At 34.2% G+C, this 16,865-nt stretch overlaps 1 protein-coding gene across 4 annotated transcripts in view; it reads left to right on the forward strand.

The window, feature by feature from the left end:
- Window positions 1-435: 435 nt before the first annotated feature.
- Window positions 436-16,865, forward strand: part of LOC100378169 (PHD finger protein 21A-like) — a 37,173-nt gene continuing 20,743 nt past the window's right edge. For all 4 annotated transcript variants that reach the window (XM_085498989.1, XM_085498992.1, XM_085498996.1 and 1 more), the window contains exons 1-3: window positions 436-620; window positions 1,029-1,061; window positions 1,195-1,260. In XM_085498989.1, the coding sequence (XP_085355115.1) occupies window positions 552-620; window positions 1,029-1,061; window positions 1,195-1,260 (168 nt within the window). In that variant the 5' untranslated portion in view covers window positions 436-551. The remainder of the gene's footprint in view (window positions 621-1,028; window positions 1,062-1,194; window positions 1,261-16,865) is intronic.

The raw sequence follows: 16,865 nt of genomic DNA on the forward strand, positions 1-16,865 counted from the left end.
TTTAATACAGGAAAACACATATTCAACAAACCTACAATAACTTTGTTTTCCAAATAGTAGATACAAGTAACAACTAGTGTAAAATATAATGCCTAATTCAGTGCCAACAATACTAAAACACCACTCTGCGCAATAAAATAATCCTTAATACAGCTGTGAACAGTTCGTAGCATCCGGGAACTTTAGTCTTGGACACCGGTGGCGCGGCACTGCTCTGCCCTGCATAAAGTTGTAGAAATGCGCTAATAAACTTAATAAAATAGTTCCAAAGAATATTGAAGGTTTTATATTATTTTGCAAGTTGTTTCTCATGTATTATGTTTTATAAATATTCTAGAAATAGGTAAGGGACGTGTGTATAATTTTTAAATTAACATATCACGACAGAGGTTTAAAAATTAAAGTTAAAGTTTGGCGCAAGATTGTGCTGCGGTCTTTGCACTGTCTGTAACATTACTTTGCTTCACTCCAGAGATTCCCGGTGTTCAATTTTTACCAAAACTTGGATTTTTTTAACACATTTCGAGTTCATCGACTCGGAAGTGTTACCCATGAAGATGAACAACACGGAGCTAGAGAGTCTGCAATCGCAGCTGAGAAAGGAGATACAGAGTCATCAGGTAGCAAGTTGTATTTTTTGCCTTGTTGAGAATGAATGGTGAAAAATAAGTTATGTGGCCCACTGGAAATGGTGGCCTGTATTTTTTATTTTTTATATGCCGCGATCGCCTTGAAAATGAAAGTTTTCCTGATTATTTCGTCACATATTTGCTTGGGAGGCTTCCATGTCGTACCACATAAATAATATCATATATACAACGGTGATGCTTAAATTAAATATCGGCGATCGGGTTGAATTTGCAATGAGAGTGATTACGAGCGAGTTGTACGCATATTCGATGAAGCAGACATCAGATAAAATTTACATTCCCTTTTGTCCACCTAAAAATAAAAAAATAAAACTTGCACAACATTTTTATTACCCGCACATTTTACTCATGTTTTCAACATTTCATTCATTTTTACAGATTTTAGTTGCTAAGATGAAAAACGACCCACAGGTAAGAAATCATCACTACGTTTCTGTCGAGGAAATTCTCGTATTTAGTGAACTTTAAAGTTGACCTTTCCGTCCTCTTTTGTCATTGCGTTTTGTAAATAACAACCAGTTCTCTTCTTTTGTGCCCCTCACAGAATGCCGAACTGCAGAGGCAGCTTCACGACCGCCAAGCAAAAATCACCGCTCTCAGCGAGAAACAGGTATGCCATATTTTTCTTGCCTGGCTTCTGTTTTTGTTTTCAAGAAACGTTCTCGGTAGTTTTCTGTATGTTTATTCAGCGTAACTTGAGACATTATTCAAGTGGACTGACGATAAACAATGACATCACACCCTCAATTCCGGGAAATAAGAATCTCGTTCTTAAATAAATCGTTTACGACGATGTCAAATATATATATAAAATTGAATGTAGTTTTGGAAAGGATTATATTCTACCGGGGTCAACGAATGAATGTAACAAACTCGTAAATATATTCATAGTTGTGAATAAATTAACATATGTAGTTGGGTACCTTTTTAATGAAGATAATATACACATCATCATCAAATTAATGATGTTTTTACTGTTTTTAAACATGTTTACTGTTTTCATTCACCTACCCAGAGTTTTTTTGTATGATTACATATTCTATCCATATTATATCAACCAGGTCAAAGTGTAAAACCCTGACTACGGTATTGTGCAGATCTACTATCACACATAGTTTAACAAAAAACAGTGTATTGTACTGAAAATATAATATGGACTGTTTTAGGCTTATTTTTGTGTTTGGTTTTAACTTTCCCTTAACACTAAAATGCCATAAAATGAAAACCTGGTAAATATTGCCAAGTTTTAACTTTTTATTCGTTCATTGGCAAACCAGAGAATTTAAAACCAACATAAAATTTGCTAAAACTAAACCCATTAAAAATTAAATCCACCTATGATATTATATTTACTTGTTTTGATTGTTTACTTTTCTATGTATAATGAGAATCACTTGCTGTTGGTCTCTAGTATATGAGTATACATGGTTCTTAAATTTATTTTTGCATAAACTGTACTTTCTGTAGTATTATGTTTGACCTTGCTTTTATTTATCATTCAAGTGTACAACAATTTTTTTTTTTTTATTCTGAGGAGATACACAAAAATATTAGTTATTGTTACCAATGTGCTGCATGTGCAGTCACTGTCTAGTAAACTGAATATGTCTTAGGTAATTCAGGGAGTAAAAATTGGTTGATGCAATTCCTGCTTACCAAGCTCGGTTCAGTCAATGAATGTATTATAAAGCCAACCATATTATAATCTAGTATCATGGTGATTGAGGGGTCTTTTGTGTATAGCATTCACAACAATGAACCAATGCCAGTTTTATTTTACCCTGCTGACAAATACAGTGTTTGCTTTTCAAGAAACTGAGATAGTATATTATATTTGGGTAACAAGCTGTGTTCCTCCATTTTGAGTTTCCATATTTTTATTGCGCTGGACTCTCAGAGGCAAGTCAACTCTGTATTAGGGGAAATACAAATTTGATTTCAAGTTTTGACCAATCCAGTAAAATCATGGTTGTAAGAAGCATGTTAGTTGAAATTGAAAAGTTGCATGAATATTTGATCTCGAAGTCAAGGTCTTCTGTGGCAAGGGAATCAAGCCATCTTCAACTCTTTGAGATTACACTCCCATTTCCATGGGAGGAGCACCAACACTTGTAACGCGGGACAAGAATGACTGTTGGCACTTGGTTGCTTTAATACCATGACAGTGGCAAACAGAAAGTACTGTAACTTAATTTACTTAAATTTTTCGGATAATCTCAAATTTGTGTAGGAGTGAAAATATCATTGGGTTTCTTCAAACGAAAGGAGAAAGTTGACTTTGGCAATTTGTCTTGTGAAATCGACAAAGTTGTGAACATTTCTTGCATGTGAAATTTCTGATTAATTTGTGTCATTGCTGTCATCTTCAGATTCTGTAAGAAATTATTAGTCATAATTTAAGCTGTTATGAAGGAGGGGGCAGGGTGAACTTTTATTTAGCAGGTGAGAGAAGTAGATGGTAGTGCTAAAAAGATATATTGATAGTTCATGTTTTTATCTTGAAGCTTACAGTTTGTGAAACTGTTCTAGAGGTCATTACTTTTTGTTTTCAGTACTAGAATAATATTAAATTAGGTGAATTTGCACTAGAGGCAGTGTGTACGCTGTTTAAATATTACGCTTCGTCATGATATGCATACAAAAACCACTCATTGCTCGTATAGCTTTAGTCTTAAAATTGTTGTATTAACCTTGTGCTGGGTTGAGCGACCAAGGACAGGGATCACTGTGCCACATTATCAACATTCAACCAAAGATGTTTGAATTGAAACCTAAAAAAAGATTTGCCCATTGTAAATACTGTTTTTTCACCAGTGAATGATGTTCATAAACAAACTTGCTAGGTATCACCCCCCAAATAGTAGTTTGTGACTAGGTTTGGAATTCCTGCAGTTAAAACCATCCTAGATTATTTTGCATCCTCCGTAGAGTTTTTTGTGCTTGTATACTGTTTCACACAGTCTGTTCCTTCAACCAAATACACAAATAGCAGATATATTTTTCCAAAAATATCCATCCCATTATCATTGGCGAGTTTGGCTTATCAATGGATAATGTATTATCATATTCGCTAACTGCTTCATTCTGAATTCTTATTTTCAAACATTTTCTTGTTATAAAGTAACACAAAAGTCCAATCAAACATAACCATACAGAAAAAGCCTTCATATCTTATTCATTCTGGTTTCCTCAAGGTTTTTGTTGTGGCTTCACTAAGTCACCGTTTTGGACTAAAATAATCTTGTCAGCTCTAATAAAAGAATGTTTCTCTGCTGGTAATAGTCTCCTGGATAATTGGTTTGTTCCCATCTGTTCCGGCCATTGCAGTTGGTTTTTGCCTATCATTAAATTTGATCAGCACTTGAATGTACATGAAGATATGTCCTATACTTGTTGTGACCTTTCTAATTGGTGACTAGTATATCCTGCCATACCTAGTATTCCTTTGCTGTCAGTCTTTGACTGTAAATATTCTATGAGCAGCACATTTCTTTGACTATGTTTTGATGGTGGCAAAAGGACTTTTCTTTTAATTTGATGGGTGATACAGATACAACGCATGAAAATGACTTTGTTATTTGAGAACTCAAGTTTCCTGCTCTACTCTGTTGCGGATATTACAACCACGTGAACAACAATTATTTCAAATCTTCACAGGGATGAGTTCTTAGATGTAACATAATGCATACACTATTACCTTTCTTGCAGTATTGATGAACTTTGGCCTGCAGGGGTTACATGCAACCTCTAAACAGTGTAGCCAGACATATCTTTGTTGATTTTGTCAGAACTTGGTTTGTGTCATTCCACTTGAGGGAGAAGTGTCAATGCCCCCAAAACCACTTGTGTTTTGATGCAGTCGCATGTTAATTACTTGAAATTTGATCTGAATACTTGTTATATTTTCTGCAATATATTTCAAATATTTCTGTTCATTACATACTGTAAAATCTGTATTAGAAGCCGCGGCTTCTATTAAAATGGTACAATGCAACAGAGGGGATGCGGCTTCTATTAGAGCATGTACACATATGAGAAATGATGAATTTTTAGCTCCGCTGTCGACTTTGTCGAGCGGAGCTTATCATATGAGTGATTGTCCGGTGTCGTCCGTCGTCGTCGTCCGTGTCAATGTTTTACTTTTTCGACTTCTTCTTGAAAACTACAAGCCTGAATGCTTTGATACTTGGTGTATATGTACCTTGGGTAGACCTCTCTTAGGTTTGTTCATTTCATGTTGATATCTTCAATTCTCTAATTTTGGTGAATATTTTTGTCATTTTTGGTAAAAAGTGATATTTTCGACTTCTTGTTAAAAACCGCAAGTCCAATTGCTTTGATATTACATATATAGGTACTACATGTGAACCTCTCTCAGATTTGTTCATTTTGTAATGATATCTTTAATTCTCTAATTTTGGTGAATATTTTTGTCATTTTTGGTAAAAAGTGATATTTTCGAATTTTTGTTAAAAACCGTAAGTCCGATTGCTTTGATACTATTCATATTGTTCATTTTCTAATGATGTCTTCAGTTCTTTAATTGAAATGTGCATTGCTAACAGCGGAGCTATCTCAGCCGATAGGCTGCTTGTTTATTCTAAATTATTCAAAAAGAATGGGTGCGACTTCTATTAGGGATGCGGCTTCTAATACAGATTTTACGGTACTATCTCTTCTGGCATGTCAACATTTATTGTTCTAACAGACAAAACGTCACTGTATTATAAATTATGCATGCATTTTGTTGTTAGTTTGCAAATATAAGCACTATGATTCTGAGTATGGTTGTAGAAACTATTAGTTGGACTTTTGCTTTTATGTAGATTGGTAGATTATACCCTGCAGTGCTGTCATGTATCTGACATGCATGGTGATAACTTAAGGGTGGTTTGGTAGACACTATTGAGTATTTAACCTTCTGATAGATATGATTCATCAGAATCGTCACCGACTTTTTTTTTTTTTTTTGCTATTTTTGACTTAGATAGATAAAACTTAGTGCCCAAGTCACATTAGTGTGTTTGTTTGATGAATGTATGTTGATGAAATCCTGTGTTCAAGTTGGGAGCAAATGTCACTGCTGTGATTATCCATTTCTCTTCGTGCGTTAGCAAGGCTTCAAGTCCAATATTATTAACCCTAAATATCTGAGCTCTCAAAAGTGCCTTAGACTGGTGATATTCTCCTACTTTATAGTCTATATTAAAAATCCATGAATATGAAGATATGTTTAGTATTAATATGAATTATGATTTGAATAGCAGAGGTCATTACATTGAATTATTGAATGGTATGCTTTTCCAATACAATTTTGCCTATTTTAAATGTTATGCTAGAGTTCCAATGTTATTTTTCATTTCTTAGCAGACTGACAAATCTGTATAATACAAGCATTAGATGATTATGCTGAAAAGTCTTATAATCACCCCGGCCCTACCCCACCCATAAATCCTTACTTATCTACAAGTTGTAATTTATTACATCTGCAAGCTCAGTAAAAAAGAGCACTTATTCCCCAAGTGCATGTATTTGTTCAAATTTAAAAGCGTTTTTTCCTCACTTTACATGGATGAGTGAAGTACTACATTGTATGATAAGGTTAAGAACTATTGTGCTAGTTTTTAGATGTGTTAAGTTGGGGTCAATGCCAAGCCCAATACTCATGAAATTGCCTCAAGCCTTGTTCCATACTTCTTGGAAAAGCTGACCTGCAACAAAGCTTCTCAGTGGCTTAAAACTGAATACTGTAGAATACAAAATTTTCCTTGGAATTTATTTTCGGTGAAGGGATGATTCTGTGAAAATAAAATCCAGCGAATATACTTTTTTTCCTATATTTCACATTAAACTCATCAAAAATCAGTGAAAGGAAATTCCATACAAAACGCCCAAAAAGCCTTTTCAGCGAAAATTAATTCCAGCGAAAATAAAGTATTCCACAGTATTTTTATTTAGATATTACTCATGATAGTTAAATTTAATGTCTACAATTCACAACTTGTAATGCAAACATTGGTGGAGCAAAGCATCGCGTCCTTGTTCAACTGAATTTTTTATTTGCGACATTTGGGATTTCACTTCTGACTTATTTATGCCTATTCTGAAACCAGAAATTAATTGATCTATGAAAAGTATGTACATTCCCAGCATCCACTGTATTTGTAATTTTTATTTAATAAGGGAATTATATTAATTGAGTTGGGCTGTGTACAATTTAGTTTTTTTTAGTTCCGCTGTCGACTTTGTCGAGCGGAGCCAATCATATGAGTGATTGTCCGTCGGTGTTCGTCGTCGGTGTCTGTGTCAATGTTTTATTTTTTCAACTTCTTCTTGAAAACTACAAGCCTGAATGCTTTGATACTTGGTGTATATGTATAGTGGGTAGACCTCTCTTAGATTTGTTCATTTCATGATGATATCTTCAATTCTTTAATTTAGATGAATATTTTTGGCATTTGGGGTAAAAAGTGATATTTTTGAATTCTTGTTAAAAACCGCAAGTCTGATTGCTTTGATACAGTATTACATATATAGGTACTACATGTTGACCTCTCTAAGATTTGTTCATTTTTGGTTAAAAGTGATATTTTTGTGCATTGCTAACAGTGGAGCTATCTCAGCCGACAGGTTGCTTGTTTTTGTCCCCCTTCCAAAATTAAGAAGAAAAACCTAATTAGTTCATATGCTGATCATCCATAATACTAAGCGGCTCAGTTGTAATGATTGTCCAGTTGTTACAGTGTAAACAACATGCACTAAGTATTGTTTCTCTCTGGGATGTCATGAGTTGTCTGTACACAGCTGATAGTAACTTGTCAGACAAGGTCATAACAAACTTCAACAAAATTTGTATGCAAGTGAATTTCAAAAGCAAGTGAATTTAAATTGCGGAGTGAATGAAGGAGTGCAAGTACAGAAAGAGTTCATTTCCATGGTTGAAATGTTCAAAATAGCTAAGTGAAGATAATAGATAGATAACTACATATATTATGTAAATTATAATTTCTATCGACACTTTCTTGCAAATGTCAAGCATATGCACCATTACAAAGTACAAACTATTTGCCAACATGCTAGTGACAAATAATTCTTTTTGACTCATGAAATTGGGTCATTTGTCACAGTCCAATTGCAACCTTTACTGGCAAAATTGGAAAGTAACTTAAAAATAGGTGAAAGCTGCTGAGACTGATAAATGTAGTGAGATTACCAACTACATCACATGTACCACTTTATGTGTACTGGGTCTTACCTCAAAAAAATAATTGAATAAGAATTCATAATATTGGGTGATATTTCCTGCTTGGTGATAGGTTATCAGCTGAAAATCACACTTTGTGTTTACATAAACCTTTGCTGTATTCGTAGTGCGTATGTAAATATAAGGAGTGTATCTGCTAAAACTAAGTCATAGTGGAATTATCCAGCATATAGTAAATATAAATTTTAACTTTAACTCCTTTATACCACAGATGTGCTCAATATTTGAGAAATATAAATATTGTTACAATAGTTTTTAAAAATTTTAGCCATTTAAAAGCAATGTGGAATGTAGATTTTGAAAAAAATACTCAAAAGAAAATGAAGGTCAAGCTCATGGTAATACTACCGTAAAATCTGTATTAGAAGCCGCATCCCTAATAGAAGTCGCACCCATTCTTTTTGAATAATTGAGAACCAAAAATTCGTCATTTCTCATATGTGTAGATGCTCTAATAGAAGCCTCATCCCCTCTATTGCATTGTACCATTTTAATAGAAGCCGCGGTTTCTAATACAGATTTTACAGTACTCTGATCAACTGTGTCACATGTGTGTATGTCTATGAATTAATTCCTCCAAATGTATGCAGGTCCTGCTTTAGTTTCTTTTTTGAATGGTGCCCAGTATGCAGCTTTCTAGACTTGTGCACAAAAATAGCCAAACTGAAAAGCTACTTTCATGGTCTAAATTTATATACAATCAGTCATGCATATGTGTACAGGTATACTAATTAGTCCCCGTTTGGACGCAGTCCGAAAACAGGGACTTATGTTTTGCCCTGTGTGCGTCCGTTCGTGGGTCCTTGATCACCTGTATCTCGAACATGCATGGACCGATTAAGTTCAAACTTCACTCATACATCACACATTATATGGGACATATGCACATGCATTTTTTTCATGATCCGATTAACGATAGCCGAATAGCGGCCATTTTAAGGCCGAAAATGCATCAAAATCGCACATTTTCACCATTCCGGACCCGGATCTCAGTTATGCATGGACGGATTTTGTTCAAATTTGGTACATAAATTAAACATAATAGGACCTTGATGCACGTCATTTTTGTTTTTGGATCGGGTTCGAAATGGCCGACTGGCGGCCATTTTGTTTTAAAGAATTCAGTTCTGGATCCGTATCTGAGACATGCTTGGATTGATCAAGTTCAAACTTCACACACACAAGGTACATCATGTCACAAATATGTATGTGTATTTGTTTTATGATCTCATTAACGATAGCCAAATGGGGGCCGCTTTAAGGCCGAAAATGCATTGAAATCGCGTATTTTCACAATTCCAGAACCGGATCTCAGTCATGCATGGATGGATTTTGTTCAGATTTAGCACAATGTGTTGTACATATGCAGGTGCATTTCGGTCATGATTTGCTTTGAATGTATATGTCACTCAAATATGAACGGAACGGGGACGTGTCATTGACAATGACTTGTTGTATAATATATTATTATTTGTGTAAATATAAAATCTGTATATAAAGTCTCTTCAGAAATAAGATTTGAATAATATCAGTGTGTTTGCAGTAATTAGTAATCTTCATTTAAGTAACATTATTTGCTTTACTGAATGTATTATTCGTGTTGCTGCTACACATTATTCATCTGACAGGGGTAAATATCGTAAATAACTCCAAGCCTCTAATTTTTTCAAATTCTTTTACTGAAAATGAGGACTTGAGTTTTGACCTCCATGCCTGCATGTATGTGTATGTGAGTCTCCCACCTGTATCTCGGACATGCATAGTCATTAAAACTTCACATACAGTATACATCATATCTTGGATGACATATGCATCAGTGTTCTTCCCAGGCTCAGAGGCAAGCATGGCGGTCTAATTTGCATGCTAATTTGCATACTAATTTGCATATTTTTCAGGATTCACTCTCACAAAAACAAACATACAAGACAGTATTAAAATGTATGAGAGACTTTATTTAAATTACATAATACTTTACATAATATACCATAATTTGACAAGATCGTCATTTAATGTGAACTGTTCCATAAAACTTAGTCTAAACTAATCCTTCTGACTTTGTTGTGCTCCAAACATTGGCTGCCTTACTGTAGTTAAACTCGATCGTCATAGACTTGCACAGGATTTTGTTCCATAAAGAAGATCCACTCTTTGCAATCATGTTGTACTTTGAGCATTAACTGCACAACATTCCTAGTGGGAAAAAATGATAAATAATAAAAAAAAAACAATGAGGATTGAGGTTCAAATAAATGTAAACATAACGATTGAATCTATTGTGCCACGATCGGGAACCCAGTGCCGTATGGATAGCATTTCGTCTGCAAAACATGTTGTTTAAATGTTGGTTTTGTCAGGTCAACGACAAGGAGACTCGGGAATTTCAAGGAAAAAAAACATGAGGTCACTATTCAATTAAAATTAAAACGTAACAATAGAATTATGTATACAAATCGGGATTCCATCGATCATAGCGCGTGATGATAGCAGCTGTCGTTCGCAAGACGTTGACAGGCCGCCATCTTGGAAATACCTACATAGGTCAACATGTGACCGGAAGATTACAAAATTTGATTTTTTTTTTGCTTGGACAAATTATAACATACGCGTACCCATTAATCTATGAAGATATCCATAAATAATCTAAAAAAAGTTGACAGTAACGAGTGATGTTTTTTTTTCATGTCGTGTCTATACCAGCCTCGTGTCTAAGATGTTGATTGAAATCGGTGTAGGCCTACCATGTTCGGTGTTCTTACGATCGGAAAAACATACACACACTGGCATTTTATTTCTAAAATTACGAAATCTTACCTGAACAATTGACCTTTTTCCACGACTCATCAAAACCAGCCTCACGCCGTTTCTGTGTTTCTACACGCTTCCGTTTCTGTGCTGTGCTAGCGGTGATTGTACGTTTTAGCCGGGCGGCATCACCTTTTTTTAGCTCCGCTGTCGACTTTGTCGAGCGGAGCTTATCATATGAGTGATTGTCAGTCGTCTCCGTCGTCCGTGTCAATGTTTTACTTTTTCGACTTCTTCTTGAAAACTACAAGCCTGAATGCTTTGATACTTGGTGTATATGTACCTTGGGTAGACCTCTCTTAGGTTTGTTCATTTCATGTTGATATCTTCAATTCTCTAATTTTGGTGAATATTTTTGTCATTTTTGGTAAAAAGTGATATTTTCGACTTCTTGTTAAAAACCGCAAGTGCAATTGCTTTGATATTACATATATAGGTACTACATGTGTACCTCTCTCAGATTTGTTCATTTTGTAATGATATCTTTAATTCTCTAATTTTGGTGAATATTTTTGTCATTTTTGGTAAAAAGTGATATTTTCGACTTCTTGTTAAAAACCGCAATTGCTTTGATATTACATATATAGGTACTACATGTGGACCTCTCTCAGAATTGTTCATTTTGTAATGATATCTTTAATTCTCTAATTTTGGTGAATATTTTTATCATTTTTGGTAAAAAGTGATATTTTCGACTTCTTGTTAAAAACCACAAGTCAGATTGCTTTGATATTACATATATAGGTACTACATGTGGATCTCTCTCAGATTTGTTCATTTTGTGATGATGTCTTCAATTCTCTAATTTTGGTGAATATTTTTGTAATTTTTGGTAAAAAGTGATATTTTCGACTTCTTGTTAAAAACCAATAGTTCAATTGCTTTGATATTACGTATATAGATACTACATGTAGACCTTTCTCAGATTTGTTCATTTCGTGATGATATCTTGGATTCTATAATTTTGGTGAATATTTTTGTCATATTTGGTAAAAAGTGATATTTTCGACTTCTTGTTAAAAACCAAAAGTTCAATTGCTTTGATATTACATATATAGATACTACATGTAGACCTTTCTCAGATTTGTTCATTTCGTGATGATATCTTCAATTCTCTAATTTTGGTGAATATTTTAGTCATTTTTGGTAGAAAGTGATATTTTCGACTTCTTGTTAAAAACTGTAAGTCCGATTGCTTTGATACTATACATATTGTTCATTTTCTGATGATGTCTTCAGTTCTTTAATTGAAATGTGCATTTCTAACAGCGGAGCTATCTCAGCCGATAGGCTGCTTGTTCCTTTACATGTTTTGTCATATAGCATCTCGGTGTTTGCAACTTGAGTGACAATTTGTTCCCCATTGACAGTGTCTGTACTTCACACGTGTTTAACAATGGGACTGTTTAATTTGTCCCGGCAAGTTCAAACCGCCGTGGCGTAGACGGTGATAATTTATGCAGTGCTACGTGTGAGCGGGTCAAATGGACGTAAACAATGCATCCTATTAGCATGGCGGTGAAGTTGTAAGCATGGCGGTCCGAGCCCAAGCGTGGCGGCCGGGTCGCCAAGCATGGCGGTGCCGCCATGCTTTGTTCTATGTGGGGAGAACACTGTATGCATGTCCATTCATTTCATGATCCAATTCAAGATGGCCATTCCGAAAATAGATCTTGGCCGAGTATGGACAGATTTCATTAAAACTTGGTATATAACTTACATTATATTGTGAGCATTTTAAATGCTGTTTCATATCTCTGATATGTTTTGACCAATCATGTTCAAACTTTGTATATATGTCATATATCATGTCACACGTACATATTCATTCATTTTGTTATCATGATAGCTGCATTGTGATAGTAGTAATGTTAAAAATTTATCATAATCAAGCATTTTTGCCATTCTGGATCTTGTTTACGCATAAACAGATTTTGTTCAAACTTGGTATGTATATTGAACTTTATGAGACCTTAATGCACCTCACTTTGTTTGTCAGATCTGACTCAAAATGACCAACTAGTGGCCATTTTGTTTAGTGAATGCAGTTTTAGAGCCATATCTCTGACATTCTTCGATTGTTCATGTAATAGTATTGCACTAAAAAAGGATAGCAACATGCAGCATGATTTTTTCAAAAACTGGTAACTAGAAATTTTTAGCTCCGCTGTTGACTGTCGGAGCTTATCATATGAGTGATTGTCAGTCGTCGTCCGTGTCAATGTTTTACTTTTTCGACTTCTTCTTGAAAACTACAAGCATGATAGCTTTAATATTTGGTGTATATGTACCTTGGGTAGACTTCTCTCAGATTTGTTCATTTCATGATGATATCTTCAATTCTCTAATTTTGGTGAATATTTTTGTCATTTTTGGTAAAAAGTGATATTTTCGACTTCTTGTTAAAAACCGCAAGTCCAATTGCTTTGACATTACATATATGTACTACATGTGGTTCTAACTCAGATTTGTTCATTTCATGATGATATCTTTAATTCTCTAATTTTGATGAATATTTTTGTAATTTTTGGTAAAAAGTGATTTTTGTCCACATCTTGTTGAAAACCGCAAGTCTGATTGTTTTGATACTATACATATTGTTCATTTTTGACTCCCATGTGCGAAGCAGTTAGTGTGTCTGTGTGTGTGTGTCTGTGTGTGTGTGTGTGTGTGTGTGTGTGTGTGTGTGTGTGTGTGTGTGTGTGTATTTGGATTGCTATATGTTGCGAGGACAAAAATACAGATATATACCTACTTCCGAGGACATACACACCTTCCGAGGACCTTTTTCATAGTCCTCGGAAAACATAATTTATATTAATAGTTAATTCGATTATTAATATGTTTTGCGTAGCTTAGGTTTAGTATCGGGGGAAGGTATGGTTCACGTTATATTAATATTAATATAATTGTACCATACCTTACCCCGATACTAAACCTAAGCTTCGCAAACATTTCTATGTTCAGTCACCGGATATTCAACTCTTGTTTAATTAAACTTAATTAAAATGCAATTCTCCATTGTATTGCATTGTAATTGAGTTTAATTAAACTCCAATTAAAATGCAACCCTATATAGGAACGCGTTTTAATCGAGTTCATATCACAACTATATTAAAAGTTAATTCAACTATATTAAAAGTTAATCCAATGAAGTCCTCGGAACATATTGCAATACAAGTATGTGTGTGTGTGTGTGTGTGTGTGTGTGTGTGTGTGTGTATGTGTGTATGTGTGTCCGACTGTTCCACTGCTATCTCAAGAACCATACATCGGTTTTTAATGAAACTTGGTGCATAGATGCTCTGGGCCAATGCGCAGATTTGATTAGGTTTTGGTAAAAATCCATGCTCGTTAATTACCTAATTTGCATGATAATTAGCTAATTTTTAGCTGTTCTATGACTGTTCCACTGATATCTAAAGAACCACTCATTGGATGTTGATGAAACTTGGTACATAGATGCTCTGAACATATGCGCAGATTTGATTAGTTTTTGGTAAAAATCAGTGCATATTAATTACCTAATTTGCATGATAATTAGCTAATTTTTAGTGGTTCCATGACTGTTCCACTGATATCTAAACAACCACTCATTGGATTTTGATGAAACTTGGTACATAGATGCTCTGAACTAATGCTAGGTTTTGATTAGTTTTTGGTAATAATCTGTCGATACTAATTACCTAATTTGCATAATGATTAGTCAGTTTTCGTTTTTTCCACTGATATCTCAAGTACTAATCATCACATTTCAATGAAACTTGGTACATAGATGTCATATGACACTGCACAGACCTGATAGTTTTTATGGTAATATCAGTACATATAATTACCTAATTTGCATAATTAATTAATTTTCAGCTTTTGGTATAAGTAGTGAGCATTACATTTCAATGAAACTTGGTACTTTCATACTCAAGGACTATGCAGAGATTGTTTCGGATAAATATTTGTGCATATTAATCACCTAATTTGCATAGTTAGTTCCGCGGGTATCTCAAGTACTAATCATCGCATTTCAAAGAAACTTGGTACATAGATCCTTTAAGACTATGCAGAGACCTGATTAGTTTTACGGTAAATATTTGTGCATATTAATCACCTAATTTGCATAATTAACCAATTTCCAACTTTCACACTGATATCTCGGGTACTAATCATCACACATCAATGAATGTTTGTACATGCACCTGGATAATAGTGGGTTAAAATCTGTACATATTAATTACCTAATTTGCATAATTAACCAATTTTAAGCTTTCACACTGGTATCTAAAGTACTAATTATTCCATTTCAATGAAACTTAGTACAAAGATGCTCTAGGAGAATGTACAAACCTAATTAGTTTGGGGGTAAAAATCTGTTCATATTAATTCCCTAATTAGCATAATAATTCATAATTTTTTGGTTTTAATCACATTTCAATTAAACTTGGTATATAGATTTTCTGTTACATTGCGCAGACCTCATTAGTTTTACACTCAAATCTGTTCATATTAATTTTCTGATTTGCATAATTAGTTTTCAGCTAAGTAATTTCGAATTATATTTAATGTGTCTCCAATACTCTCAGCACATGGGAGTTCTTTCTAAGCTTTCTTTGATTTAATGATACTTTCTGTTCTTTAATTGAAATGTGCATTGCTAACAGCGGAGCTATCTCAGCGGAGAGGCTGCTTGTTTATAGATAAACTGAATAAGGCATGAAGTATTTACTGCATTTCACTTTCATTAACAGATCATTGTCGAAGCATAGTTTATGCACGATTACCGTGGTCTATGCATTCACAACATAGTATTCAGAAAAGTTAAATAATGATCAAAGACCAAGTTTCATGATTAGAGCATTTATGAAGGGAAATGTCCCAAAAGTGGGGGGTGGGTGCTCAGCCGAGCATGGGTACTAACTCAGTCGAGTACGGTAACAAAATTCTGCATAACAGCAGTGTGCAGGTAAAACTTGCTATTGGCAGTAAAATTAAACTACTTTAAAATATAAAATACAATAGTGAGACAAGGTATATTCAAGATTGCCATGAAATGCTGTGTTTATTGAATGCATACACTTTTCTGCTAAGTGAACTTATGAACTGAATAATTTCATTTGAAATTAATGGTTATAATATTACTGTCATTCACAAAAAAAACCATGGTGACGAGGGCACGAAATTCAAAAAATTGGTGCTTTTGCACATGCCACCCCTTCTGACTTTGATTGATGCTCTTCAAAATTGACTTGCTTTTGAAGCCTTTCAAAATAGTCAGGTAATTCCTCCACGGTTTCAATTATCCTTGATATCTTGTTTCTTCAGAATGCCGAAGTTCAAGCCCTGATGGGTTTTATTTTCCTGGTACATATAAAGACTAATATATTATGTTGACTCTAACCTTTGAAGTATTTGAGTCTCTCACTATAAAAGATTAATTGCAGAAATTGTGTTCAACATGGAAACAGAATTTGCATAATTTTCTTGAAAATTTATATTTACGATTAACAAATTGGTTGCTGTGATTCTGATTAGGTATTCCTAATACTTTGTATGGAGGGGCAATGTAAAAGATTTACTTTGAATGTTATTTAGCCAGAGCGGACATGTATTTCTTGATTAATACTGCATAACTTTTACATACTGTATTGATTTTAGTTATGAAATTGTATTTTTTTTGTCTGGTTCCAATTATCCTTTCCATATTATTTTTTAACTTTACTGGCTTTACTAAGAACATGTGTGTGTGCTACGACCTAATCTTTGCATCATATATTTGTTAGATCAGTAATTCTGATTTTTTTTTTTTTTTAATTCTGTCTTATCTATAAAAAATAATATTTGAATTTGTGTCTTTGTTAACCTTAGAATTGTATACAGAAATGTGTTGGTTGCCTCTCCTGTTTTTAAATGTAGTGACTGGTCAATAGCTGAAGACGTACATGTAACATTCAGATTGAATGTCTGGTTACACCAGTGACTACCCAACACCACCCTCTCTATACAGGATGTTTTTAAAGGGGAAAGTTATCACAACGATGTTTTTTTAGTTATTAGCGGTTAAATCTTGGAACTATGATCGAAGAGACTGAACAATACCATTACTTAAATAAATAAAGCCCTATTTTGGTACTCCACTGGTGCATCTTACTGATCAT

This window comes from Saccoglossus kowalevskii, chromosome 1 (genome assembly GCF_978046115.1).
Source record: "Saccoglossus kowalevskii chromosome 1, keSacKowa6.1, whole genome shotgun sequence".
In the NCBI taxonomy this organism is placed as follows: domain Eukaryota; kingdom Metazoa; phylum Hemichordata; class Enteropneusta; family Harrimaniidae; genus Saccoglossus; species Saccoglossus kowalevskii.